The 12946-nt window shown below is 36.1% G+C and overlaps 1 protein-coding gene across 5 annotated transcripts in view; it reads right to left on the reverse strand.

Moving 5' to 3' along the window:
* Window positions 1-789: 789 nt before the first annotated feature.
* Window positions 790-12946, reverse strand: part of Naa20A (N-alpha-acetyltransferase 20 A) — a 28030-nt gene continuing 15873 nt past the window's right edge. For all 5 annotated transcript variants that reach the window (XM_076504313.1, XM_076504311.1, XM_076504310.1 and 2 more), the window contains 3 exons: window positions 6275-6404; window positions 4387-4523; window positions 790-1502 (listed from right to left, as the gene is read on the reverse strand). In XM_076504313.1, the coding sequence (XP_076360428.1) occupies window positions 1417-1502; window positions 4387-4523; window positions 6275-6404 (353 nt within the window). In that variant the 3' untranslated portion in view covers window positions 790-1416. The remainder of the gene's footprint in view (window positions 1503-4386; window positions 4524-6274; window positions 6405-12946) is intronic.

Consider the following 12946-nt stretch of genomic DNA (forward strand, 5'->3'; position numbering starts at 1 on the left):
GTTAAACATTACAAGTACCTATTATGCTCACACAAAAACTGTACAAAGTGTAATTTTAAAAGTTCTGAGAGGAATTCATCAAATTACATTTTAATATCTGAATAGCATAGAAATGACACCATTGTCTGGAAAAACGTTAATTCTTCTAAAACATATATACCAAGGTTGGGCAGTTTCTTTTTATTTCCTATTAGAGTTATAAAGATAGTGAAATGTTAGGTTTCTGATAAAAATTTGCTTTCAAGTTATTTACACGTGTTTCACATAGGCAAAACTAATAACAAAATTCAAATTTTGACTCATCTGTATGGTCTTTGCCTGAAACTAAACAAGTAAACTAACCTCATGCTTATCCTGGTCATAAAACTAGTGTCTAAAGACTTGGAAATAACAATGATAAAACAAATTTAAACTTGCATCTTAAAACTGTACAATGCCCAAGATTTTGTTTGTAAACAAACCAGAATAAGTACTAGGAATGAGGGTATTTATAGAATTTGTTTTTTCTTAAAATACAAAATGTTATGCAGAAGTGTTGATCTAAGTACATTGAAGGAAAACCATTTATTTTCGTTTCTTTTTAATTGAAAATTTAAAATGTTTCATCCAGCTCAAAAGTTAAAAAAAGATGAGAATCTTTTAATATGAATCACTTTCCTCTTACATTCACCTACTTCATGAGTTGGAAAACCCAACTCTGGTGGTTACCTCCTCCTATTATCTCATTCCTCGTTTAGTTTAGTCTTGAATTTTAACTAACATACTTCAAAAATAATATACACAGTGGAATTAGAAGTTTAAGACACATTAAAATGTGGTTTATTAAAACTTTCAAATCTGTCTAAAACATTCAGTATAAATGATAAATACTGAACAGTTACACAAACATTTTTGCTCATCAGTTTGTTTTTAAATCTGTGAAGTTTTACACTGTTGTTTGTATTGAAAAGCACAATTCCACATGAATATTACACTATCTCTTTTTCCTTACATTTTACGTATGTTTAAAAATAAAGTGTTATCACAATTCTAACTTTTAGTAACACATTTTATTATAAACCTAACACAAGTAGAAACTAATTGCCAATATCATATTAAAAAAAGCTCTTATTTCGTATTGTAACCTCTGAGTAGACCTATTTGTTCCTATTGTTTGCATTAGAAAATAAGATTTGCAAGACAGAACAAACTTTATGATCAAAGGGCTTTTCATCAGATTTTTGTGACTAAACATAAAAATATGTTATCCTGATAACGGCCGTTTAAAAACAAATCAATGCAAAACACATTTTACTCAGCTTTGAGATGAACAAAATTTGATAATCAGTTCTGAAATGTGAAATTAGAGAACAAGTTTGAATCTGTAATGTGATTCAAACTGCCTCTCTATGCCACATTTCATTCTACCTGAAGTCATCATTCAATGTCTTCAGGTCGAACTGGATGAGGTAATGGAATCACTGATTTTTTATGAACATCCCGAGAAAGTGCTTTTCGCATATCTGTAAAGAAAAAAAAACTGTTATAAAACCAAAAATGAAATGGATCACTGAATAACAGCTGATAAATGATGCAAATGCTTTAATCAGTTTTAATTTATGTGGTGATAAAATCTATCAGATATTAAGAAAAATAAAACATATCCACAGATAGATACTATGAGGGTGATATCTATACAACCAGCTAATACCTTTTTTGATCAAAGGACTCTGTGGTGGTATATATTTCATGTAAATAAATTGTTATAAAAATCAAAAGCTGAAAACATTCTTAACTAAAATAGATACATATTTTTAACACTGGTCACAAGCTGTATAAACATCAAAACAAACCTACAATACACCAACCACAACAAGACTTTCTATTTTGTGTGTTTCACCTAGATTAATATAAATTTTCCTAAACACAAAAACATGGGAAGAAAAGCAGAAACAGTTATAGGTAAGACATCTCTTTTAACTATATTATTAATTTTAAACATAACACTATGCCTTTGGCACACACTGAAATGCAGGCAGTATGATGCCCAAGAGGAATAGAGGTACTTGTTACATTCAGAAAAGGACCACTGAAATAGGAATGAAGAATCCCAAAGAACATCACAACCAAGGAGCAACATTACTGGGTTCCAGAAATTTGTTATGACTAGATCAATAAAAACAGGATCTTTCAAACAGTCCAAACTACCCTACTATTGGTCCCATGATGTAAAATCAAATAGTCCAAATATCTTGTATGAAAGGAATTTTCAGTAGTTATCTTGATAAAATACTATGATGCTCATAAACAAAGAACACCATGCAAGAAGATATTCAGGGGATAAAACATCTTGGAGTTATTGTAGAGCTGATAAAGCACATTACTTCAAGAGTAATGCAATGGGATATGAAATCCAATAGTACTACCAGATACTTCTCCCAAAGCTTGGCATATCAAAGGAATGCCAAGTATGTATGTTGATGCACAAGGCAATACATTCCCTGAGGAGACTAATGCTGAAACAACCAGGAACCTATATGGACAGATGCATGGGATTACAATGAAAAAATAAAATAACTCCCCAATTAATACTGATGGAAACAACACTGAGCTACTTCTAGAAGAGAAATATGATAATGTTTCACAAATGTAATTTAAGCTACAGAGAAACTGGATCTAAAGATCTGCCAGAAAAAAATCTTCCTCTGTAAATTAGGGAGTAAGGATTTGTAGCATTGTACTACAGAACCTGCAAGATCTTCCACAGATGGATGTATGACTGATGAAACTTCTCCGTTTCAGAGTGAAGAATGGTAAAAAAAAAAGAAAAGAGACACATGGGATCCAAAAAAAGAACAGAAAAATAAAAAACACCAAAACTGAGTCTAAAACTTCCAAAATTGTCCCCTTTATGTAAAAATGTTTGTATGATATTTACAGGTGTATGTCCTTTCTTAAAAAAAGAAACTAATGTCCAAAGAGTAAAGAAAATAGAAATAAACAGGCAACACGGAAGATGTGAAATTCAAGTGACATAGAACTTTAAAATCTTCTAAAGTCCATGGGTCAGATACCACTATACTTGAAAAGTCAATAAATATAATCAACTCCAAACCACTAGTCCCATTCTTAGACCAATTAGACATAAAAAATATATTAGGCCATTAAACCTGAATGATACTTAATGAGCTAAAGAGAGTAATCTTCAATGTTGGAGTTCCAATCATAAGATGTCAACACATCAGCAGATGAATATAAAAGAAGGTAAAAACTTCTATCAGGCAATTTTCTGAAACCCTGGTTCTGAAAGACGTTTAAAAAACATAGACAATTTGTTATTGAATGTAATAAAAACTGTTAAAAATACCTCAGTAAAAAGATGCTAAAGGGGAGTTCAAAGAAAGAAATATGTAACAACTCAGATGAGGAAGCATGATATAGGAATGGAAAATATGAATGAATCACCATCAGTGTACTATCTCATAGAGTTATTGTGTGTGTTCAAAGTATATGCCAGTGAAAAGGAAAAAAACACTTTCAAACAGGGAGGAAAATACACTTTGAATCATAAAATCAACATTACAAAAACCTGAAGGTGAAACTAAGTAAAGGGAAAAAATTAAGTAAACATTGTATGCAACACCAGTGTCAAATCTGGATTCACTAGAGCAAAACTTATCAGTTCATTTAATACATCAAGGAAGGATGTTCTTGTGATAGGTTCAACTTTTGTCATTACAGTCAAGTTCAGAGTCATTAGAATGCTCCACGGGCAAAAGATTTATTCTAATAAAAGGAACAAACTGACTCAAATAATGACTGAAACAAACAGACCAGTTTTCCATTGAATAATGAGTTGAAGAGAGTTAAACACTTAACAGGTTCTTAACTTCCAAAAATGGAATTTGAAAAAATATCTAAAGCCCAGATAATTTAAATGGGTTGAGTTACATTTGCCAAAAATGGAAAGTCAAGGTTCTCCAAAACAAAACCCTGATCTAATAATTAAGCAAGAGAAACTGAACAATAAAATTAGTTTGAAATTAAATCTGGATACAATGCCTGCAAAAGAAAGAATTGTCCACAGCTACCATAACAGCATCAAGACAACTGCTAAAGAAATATGTGGACAACACAAACTTTCAATAGAAAACACGACCATACTGGTTTCTACACATATGACAGAAGATCACTAACATGGATATTTTATTAATAGAAAGCACAAGATACATGTAATCTCATAATATAGAAAATTTGACTGATATTAGATATAGTGAAGAATAAATGAGGGTAGAGAAAGCAAGTAGAACAATCAGAAATTCTAATTCTTAGAAAGGATAAGAGATAAAGTTCAAGTACGCAAGATGAAAATTTAAAAGCTATATAAACTTGATAAAGAAAACATACCAAATGCATCTTCGTCGGGATCTCCAGAATAATACTCCAGAACTCGTCGATACACTCTATATCCTAGCTGTTTGTACATCGCTACAGCAACTTTGTTTGACACTCGAACAAAGAGATCTACAAAGTATGCTCTTTTCCTAATAACAAACAAGAAAAAAAATTCTATTTATAAAGAAAACATAAACCTAATACTTATTATATTTAACTTCAGAGTAGGCCTTGTCATTTTAAGAATTGTTATCAGCTACAAGTATTTCATTGTGAAAACAAATACTAAGATATATTTTCTTTATGCTACACTCATGGGATCAATTAATATTACATGGAAGTCGTGTTTAAAGTCTTAGTAAAAAAAATGTCTTTTTTTTTCTTCTTTCTATTATTTGAATTTCATGTATGTGAATAATGCCAGAAGATGACAGATAATCTGATTAAGGCCTCAATTAAGAAAAAAGATTTGGCTATGACAGGTTCATGATACATAAATTTGCTTGACAATTTATATACAAACTACATTCTATACAAAACAAACCACTGTCTGGATGTCAAATAATATTCTTTCAACTTGAAAAAATGTGAAATAAGAAATGAATAAAGAGCAGTTATAAAGTTTGATGTTTCTAGTAACAAAAGCTCGTTTGTTATGCACAAAGCTACTCAATGGACAGTATGTATTGTGTCTACCACAGGCATCAAAATGCAGTTCATAGTATTATTTGTTCTTCACACTAACTGCAGAGTCATGAGGGTGTAAAATAATAAATGAAATATGTTTCATTAAAAAGGTGAGATGCTAGAAAAAAAATAAAATAAAGGAAACTGGTAACAAAACATAAGGGCACTATATTTTCCCATAAAATTATATTCATTGATATTATTTATAATGTCTAAAATAATATAGATTACTACCACTATTTTCACTGACAAAAATTAACATTTTTAACATAACATGCAGAAAGTGTGAATAAGATATTGGTTCTAACTAACAAAAGTAGTGATGCAATAATTATTAAACATTTTATAACTTAATACACAATGGCTGGAATGACATGGAATCCAGTGGTGATGATGAACAGTTTCCTGAAATAATTTGAGCATTTTTTAAAAACAAATGGTTGAGAAACCAACCAGAAATAATATTTTAAATTTGCTGTTAACCAATAATAAGGATATGGCTATAAAATTTGAACTGAGAGAAAATTTTAGGGGGGTTGGGGATAATAATCAGATAGGAATAAAACTTTCTTGGAATGACTTAGGATGAAATTTTAGGTGTATAGGTGTCTGATGATTATTTAAAAATAAGTGATAAGAACACACAAGTTGTCCTACATATCACAGTTCAGTTAGTTTTGCTTCTGTAATGAGAAAAATTCTGTACAGTCTGATAAAAGGTGCTTTACAAAACCATTCAGTGAAATATTGTATCACAAAAGAAAATAAACACATATTTCCTGAAGAGAAATCTTGACTTCTAGGTCTGTTAAATTTTTTAAGGATGCAAATTTATATATATAATGAAAAGTGTGTGGATTGATGGATCATTTTTTTGTACCACACAAAAGATTAAATACAAAAGTCACATCTCACAAAGTTGGAGAAAGACTATTTATTTCAATTGAAGAATGACTAGGTGAGAAAAGTCACGTTTGTTTTTTTAGTGAAATCCAACTAAATTAAACCTTTGTTACTAGTAGCAATAAGATTTGGAAAATGTTTATTTTTTTAACAGGATGATTTGTTTAGGGAATGAGATGCTGTCAGCAGTGGTGGAAACCATTATCTTGTAACAGTCAATGATTTCCTGAATAATGTGGCATGGGATAGATACACATGAAGAACACATGGTCTTCCCAGTATGGTATGCTAAACTAATTTCTTTTCATACTTTTCTGATATTTCTTCCAGACCAGCCATTAATGTTGCTGCTAAGCCCAACCTTCTGTACTCTGGAGCAATTGTGAGGGCTGTCACATGTCCATGCCAATTTTCTCCAGGTCCTTCTGCTTTTCCCATAACTAAAACCAACAACACAGCATTTAAAATATGATCTACATTAGCATTCAATACTGTGCCTGATGTTCAGTGTTTTAGAGCAACTGTAAAATATTGACTTATCAGAGCCGTTTTTTTTCTTCATTACACTATGTACACTGGGGTATAAAACAACTATCCTATCATCATGACTTTACACTAGTTACACTATGCAACACAAATTTTATTCCTAGATAGTATGTGTTTATTCTTAATTGCTTATGTTGTAAAAGTACAGAAAATGGCCATTATTCCCTTTAAACTTTGCTTTTGTGACCTGGATAATGAAATTTAGAAATTAACCTATTTTCTATGTAAAAACGGGCAAATTTGCAAATTTTCATTTACATAAGGTCTAAATCAAACAACATAAAAATCAAGATTTACATGTATTTATACAAAAATGTTTAGAAGTGAGTAGTTTTTTTGAGATTTGCGAATGTAATGTAAATCACTTTCACGTATCAGTCCCCAAATATAGTCTCCCATCATGTTTTCGTTATACGCTGCTGGGTCACAAAAGCAAAGTTTGAAGAGAAAAACAGATATTTTCCATTTACTTTAGGCACAGGCAATTGGGAAATAACACTTTCTGCCCAGTAACAAGAAAAAGTAAAAATTTTGTTACAGTGTTATGTATACCAAGAAGAATAGGAGTTACTTTAATTACGTATCTTACCTGATAGAATGTATGTACAGGCAGACCTAAAGCTGAAATACATCATGATTAAAATAACTGTAGGACACAGCTTAATATTTATCTTATTATATAAAAAAATCCTTTGATATCTGAGAACACTTAAAATTGGCTTATTTCTTTGATATCAAACAATTGATTGATTGATTGATTTAGTGTTTTATGGCACAAAGCAGCAAGGCTATCTGCGCCAGACATTCGGTAAAAATGTAAAAAATAAATAAATGTAGTAATAGACATAAATGGAAATGAAGGTAAAACAAAAAAGTATAAAACCAATGTTGACACCTAGTCTACAATGTTAAGATAGAAGGCAAAGTATAAGAAGTTGTAAGGTATTTAGTCCAGCAAAAAGGTAATGATCATAACCCGCCAGAAAGACTAACAGGTAAGTTCAAGAACCACCGTCAGTCACCTGAAGTTGGCCTTTCCAGTCCTGGTTCTGGGTTATGTGTCATAGCAGCTATTATCAAAATGTAAAAGAATAAAAGTTTTAAAAGACACTCCGCAAAATTGTAATAATAAGTAACCAAATGTCCAGTAAAAAGATAAAAGTCAAGTAAATGGAGTAAAATTTGTAAAAGTAATTGAAGATAAAAGCAAAACAGCAATTAAAACAGAAAATGGCATAAAAACCAATGTTGACATCCAGTCAACAAAGTTGTAAAGGACTACCTGTAGCAGAATGGTAATGATCATAACCCGCCAGGAAGACTAACAGGTAAGTATAAGAACCACCGTCAGTCACCTGAAGTTGGTCTTTCCAGTCCTGGTTCCGGGTTATGAGTCAATATGGCCAGTATTAAAAAGTAAAGTAGTAAAAGTGTGAAATGATATGTAGCAAAAGTATAATAACAACTCGCCAGGACGACTAACGAGTAGTTCAAACAGTAGCGTTAGTCACCTGAAGTTGGCCTTTCCAGTCCTGGTGTCGAGTTATTTAATGTTCTGGCCATTGTCCAATGTCAAATTGAATGAGAGAGATTAAAACTGTAAAAAAGGAACCACAATTAAAAAGGTGTAATGAATAAATATGCAACACTTAAATGAGATTAAAAAGATTAATGGCCATTAAAAAATTAAAAACATTATCAAGGTGGACAGAGTCACCATCACCAAAACTCTGTCCAATGTTACAGACTGACCCTAGGAAAAAATATGTTTAAAATATTGCCATTGTTGAGAATTGTAACGATGGCAAAAAAGTAAAACGTGGCTGACAGTGATTTGAGTGTTACACAAACTACACATTGGTGCATCAGTTCCAGATAAAAGAAAATGATGAGTTAAAAAACTGTGACCAATGCGTAAGCCTAGTGAGAACAACTTCCTCCTTCCGAACTTTACGGAAACTAGATGGCCAAAGTTCAATTTTGGGTTTGATTTGAAAAAGTTTGTTGTCGCCTTGCTCACTCCAAGTGGACTGCCAGCTGGCACAGAGCCGAGCCTTGAAGACAACACCATAGTCCATGTACAGAATAGGCATAGGAGTGATGGTGCTGAAGCAGACATATTTAGCTGCCATGTCTGTATGCTCGTTCCCGCAAATACCAACATGGCCTGGTATCCAGAAAAACTGGATTGAAGTAGCTGCCAATGAGAAATGGGCCAGTCGGTTTCGAATATCAGTGAGAATAGGATGTGAGCTAACGTGTAGCGATTCCAAGGCAAGTATAAAACTAAGCGAATCAGTATAAATAGTGCAGTTGGAGTACTGCTCAGCTGCAATATGATCCAGGGCAAGAGATATGGCATACAGGTCAGCAGTGAACACAGAAGCTGTAGAAGGGATTCTGCGTGCAACTACTGACCCATAGCAAACCATAGCAGAGTCCACTGAATTACCTGATTTGGAACCATCTGTATAAATGGGAACTGAATGATTGTTTGAAAGATATTCATTGAATAAAAGACGGTACTTCCAATCTGGAGTATCTGCCTTTTTTAGGCGACTGAAAGGTCACATTTGGGGGCTGTAATAAGCCATGGTGGGATGGGCCAACCTGTGGAATCTGCAATGTTATCCAAGGACAGACCCAATTCATCCAATTGTGCCCGAATGTGAAGGCCAAACAGAGCAATGACAGATTGTCTGTTCTGAAAAAGTACTGCCCACCGAGGAAGGAAAACACATTTCCAGGTGGGATGCTTTGGTAAGGAATGAAGTTTCGAAGTATACTGTAAAGATAGTTGCAAACGGCGAAGGTGTAGAGAAGGTTCATGAGATTCAACGTATAAGCTTTGAACTGGAGAGATACGGAAAGCCCCAGTGCAGAGTTGAAGTCCTTGGTGATGAATGGAGTCCAGCATCTTTAAGGTCGAGGGTCTGGCAGAGCCATAGACCATTGATCCATAATCGAGTTTCGATCTAATAAGAGCACGATATACCTTTAACATTGAACAGCGATCTGCCCCCCAACTGGTAGAAGAGAGAACACGGATGATGTTCAGTGCTCTTGTGCATTTGACCCGAAGCTGCTTTAAGTGTGGTATAAAGGTCAGTTTACGATCAAAGATAAGCCCCAAGAACTTGGTCTCCGGGACCACTGGCAGCAAAACTTCACCAATATGAAGTTCAGGATCAGGGTGAATACCCCGTCGACGGCAAAAGTGCATGCATACAGTTTTGGAGAGAGAGAAATTAAAGCCATTCGCCAGAGTCCACTTCCGTACACAATTGAGGGTGGTTTGTAGTTGCCGCTCAATATATCTCACGTTTGACGACTGACATGAGATGTGAAAGTCGTCTACAAACAGCCCATTCACAACAGTGAGAGGGAGTTGTTCAGTGATGGCATTTATCTTTATACTGAAGAGTGTAACACTCAATACACAGCCTTGAGGGACTCCAAGTTCCTGTACAAAAGAACGGGAAAGTGTCGAACCCACACGAACTTGGAATCTCCTGTCCATTAAAAAATTTGTAATAAATATGGGTAGATGGCCACGTAACCCATATGTATGGAGTTTTTGCAAAATGCCATACCTCTATGTTGTGTCGTAAGCCTTCTCTATGTCAAAGAATATTGATACAAGATGTTGACGGTTGAGAAAGGCTTCTCTGATAGATGTTTCAAGACGAATTAGGTGGTCTGTGGTGGAGTGCTGTCGAGGGAACCCACACTGGGTGGGCGAGAGGAGGTTGTTTGATTCCAGGAACCAAACAAGACGAGCATTAACCATCCTTTCTAATGTCTTACAGAGACAGCTCATCAAAGCAATTGGACGGTAGTTTGAAGGAATCTTGGGATCTTTCCCTGGCTTAGAGAAAGGTAAAATAATAGCCTGGTGCCAGGCATCAGGAAAAACATTCTCCTGCCAGATCCAGTTGAAAACAATCAGAAGGACATCAAGAGAAGCAGGAGATAGATGGTGCAGCATGTCATAATGAATATCATCAGGTCCAACAGATGTACTGGCAGACCGATGAAGGGTCATTTTTAGTTCCACCAGGGTAAAGGGACAATTATAGTCAAAGAAACAATCAGTTCGAAAGGAAAGAGGTGATCGCTCTGCCCGAGTCTTGATGGCCAGGAAGGTGGAGGAACAAGCAGAAGTGCTAGATACCTGGTAAAAGCTTTCACCTAGAGTGTTAGCGATGTTCTGAACATCAGTCACCTCCTGACCATCAGAGAGTAAGATCGAGAGGGGGACAGAATTGTAGTGCCCATTAACCTTTGAATCCTGTCCCATATGATCTTGGAACTGGTGGTAGAAGATATGCTGGTTGTGAACTTAATCCAAGATTCCTTCTGGCTTTGACGTCTTACCCACCTAGCATGTGCACGGGCCCGTTGGAAAGCAACCCGCTTTGAAAGTGTGGGATATCTATGAAAAGTATCCCAGGCCCGCTTTTGAGCCTTCCGTGCTAAGTGGCAAGCAGGATTCCACCACGGACGAGGATATCGTGGAAAACGTGTCGAGGTTTTAGGAATACACTGAGCAGCTGCATGTGTAATACAGTCAGTTACCGCTGCTACACAGTCGTCTATTGATGGCTGATTTACGATGGCAGGATCTAGTTCTGCGAGAGCAGTGAAAGTGGACCAGTCTGCCTGATCCAGCTTCCACCGGGCACGCGGGTAGGGTGGCATCGACCACGCCAGTCTCTCTCAAAGGATCGAAAAATGATCACTGCCTAGTGGATTACTGTCAACCCTCCATGAAAAATGGGAGAATAATGAAGGGGAGCAAACTGAGAGATCAATAGCAGTAAAGGACTGACTAGGTGCATGAAAGTAAGTGGAAGAACCAGTATTGAAAAGAGAAAGATTGTGATCAGAGAGCATCCGCTCTAAAGATCGGCCCCTCCCATCAATAATAGCACTTCCCCAGAGGGAATGATGTCCATTAAAATCCCCTAGGATTAGAAATGGAGATGGCAACTGTTCAACGAGAGCATCAAGATCTGATTGATCGTATGTCTCTCCAGGGGACAGGTACAGAGAACAAACAGTAATGGTATGACCCAAGGAAACACGGATGGCTACAGCCTCCAAGGGTGTGTTGAGTGACAAAGACAGGGTGGGCACGTGTTGATCAACCAACAGTGCCACCCCTCCATGTACTTGACCATCACACAACCTGTCATTTCTGTACAGAGAAAATTGCCGAATGGAGACAGTATCAGCAGTTTTGAGAAATGTTTCTTGTAAAGAAAGACAAACAGGATGGTAGGAAGCAATCAGTGTTTTGATATCATCCAGATTAAAACGTAAACCTCGACAGTTCCATTGTATCAAGGTGGCCATTTTTAAGAACGGGTAGGTGAAGTGGCTGGAGAATCCTTCGGTTTACGACCACGTCTTTTTTCTTTACTATCTTTAGTCGGAGGAGGTCTATCAACCTCCATGGATCGTGCTCTGGGTCGGGTGGGCAGGTTTTTGTTATTGGAAGGGGAATCCAGTGACTGAGGATGCGAACGAATAATTGTTTTGTCTCTTTTGGTGGGAGAAAAAGATGTATCAGAAGAAATGCCTGTATTTGAAACTGAAGGACGTGGATCTTGAGGTTTGTTGGAAGGTATGGGAGGAACAGAGATGGGTGTGGAAGTTGATTCATCAACCTTTTTAACCACGGAGGTCAAAAGGCTTTTCATTTGTTTTGAAAACGATCCTCTTGGAGGCACAGAGAGATCTGTCTGCATTCCCACTGTAGTTGTGGAATGAAGTGCAGCAGCATAGGTCCGAGATGGAGTTGTGGACAGCAATTTCCGAGCCTCAGGATAACTAATGTTATGTGTCGTTTTCAAACGCTGCACCTCTTTTTCCTCCAACCATTTTGGGCAAGAATGAAAGTAAGAGGGGTGAGAACCATTGCAGTTTACGCAATGTACCTTGGTCCTTGCCTCCACAATGAGCACATGTCAGGGAACCATGACAAGATGTCTTTGAGTGGCCGAATCTCTGACATTGGAAACATCGAAGAGGGTTTGGTATGTATGGCGAACCCTGCAATGAGATAACCTGCCTTGATGGTGGCAGGTGCACGTGGTGAAGTAAATGTTAAAACGAGGGTATTTGTTGGCAGTGTAACTCCATCTTTGTGAGTGGAGATCCGCCTCACTGCAGAAACTCCTTGAGTGGAGAGACCAGCGAGAATCTCTGACTCGGGAACGTTCTTCAAATCCCTTTCAACAATAACTCCTCATGAAGAATTCAAGGTAGCATGGGGTGTAACCTCAATAGGTATATCCCCAATTGCCTTTGAATTCAAGAGAAGTTCACTGTGTTGGGAAGTGGATGTTTCAACCAATATGTCACCAGATCGAAGTTTCTTTACTGACTTTGGAGAGCCAGAAAGTCCCTCTAGTCCCTTTTGAATAAAAAA

Source organism: Tachypleus tridentatus, chromosome 6 (assembly GCF_004210375.1).
Source record: "Tachypleus tridentatus isolate NWPU-2018 chromosome 6, ASM421037v1, whole genome shotgun sequence".
Lineage (NCBI taxonomy): Eukaryota > Metazoa > Arthropoda > Merostomata > Xiphosura > Limulidae > Tachypleus > Tachypleus tridentatus.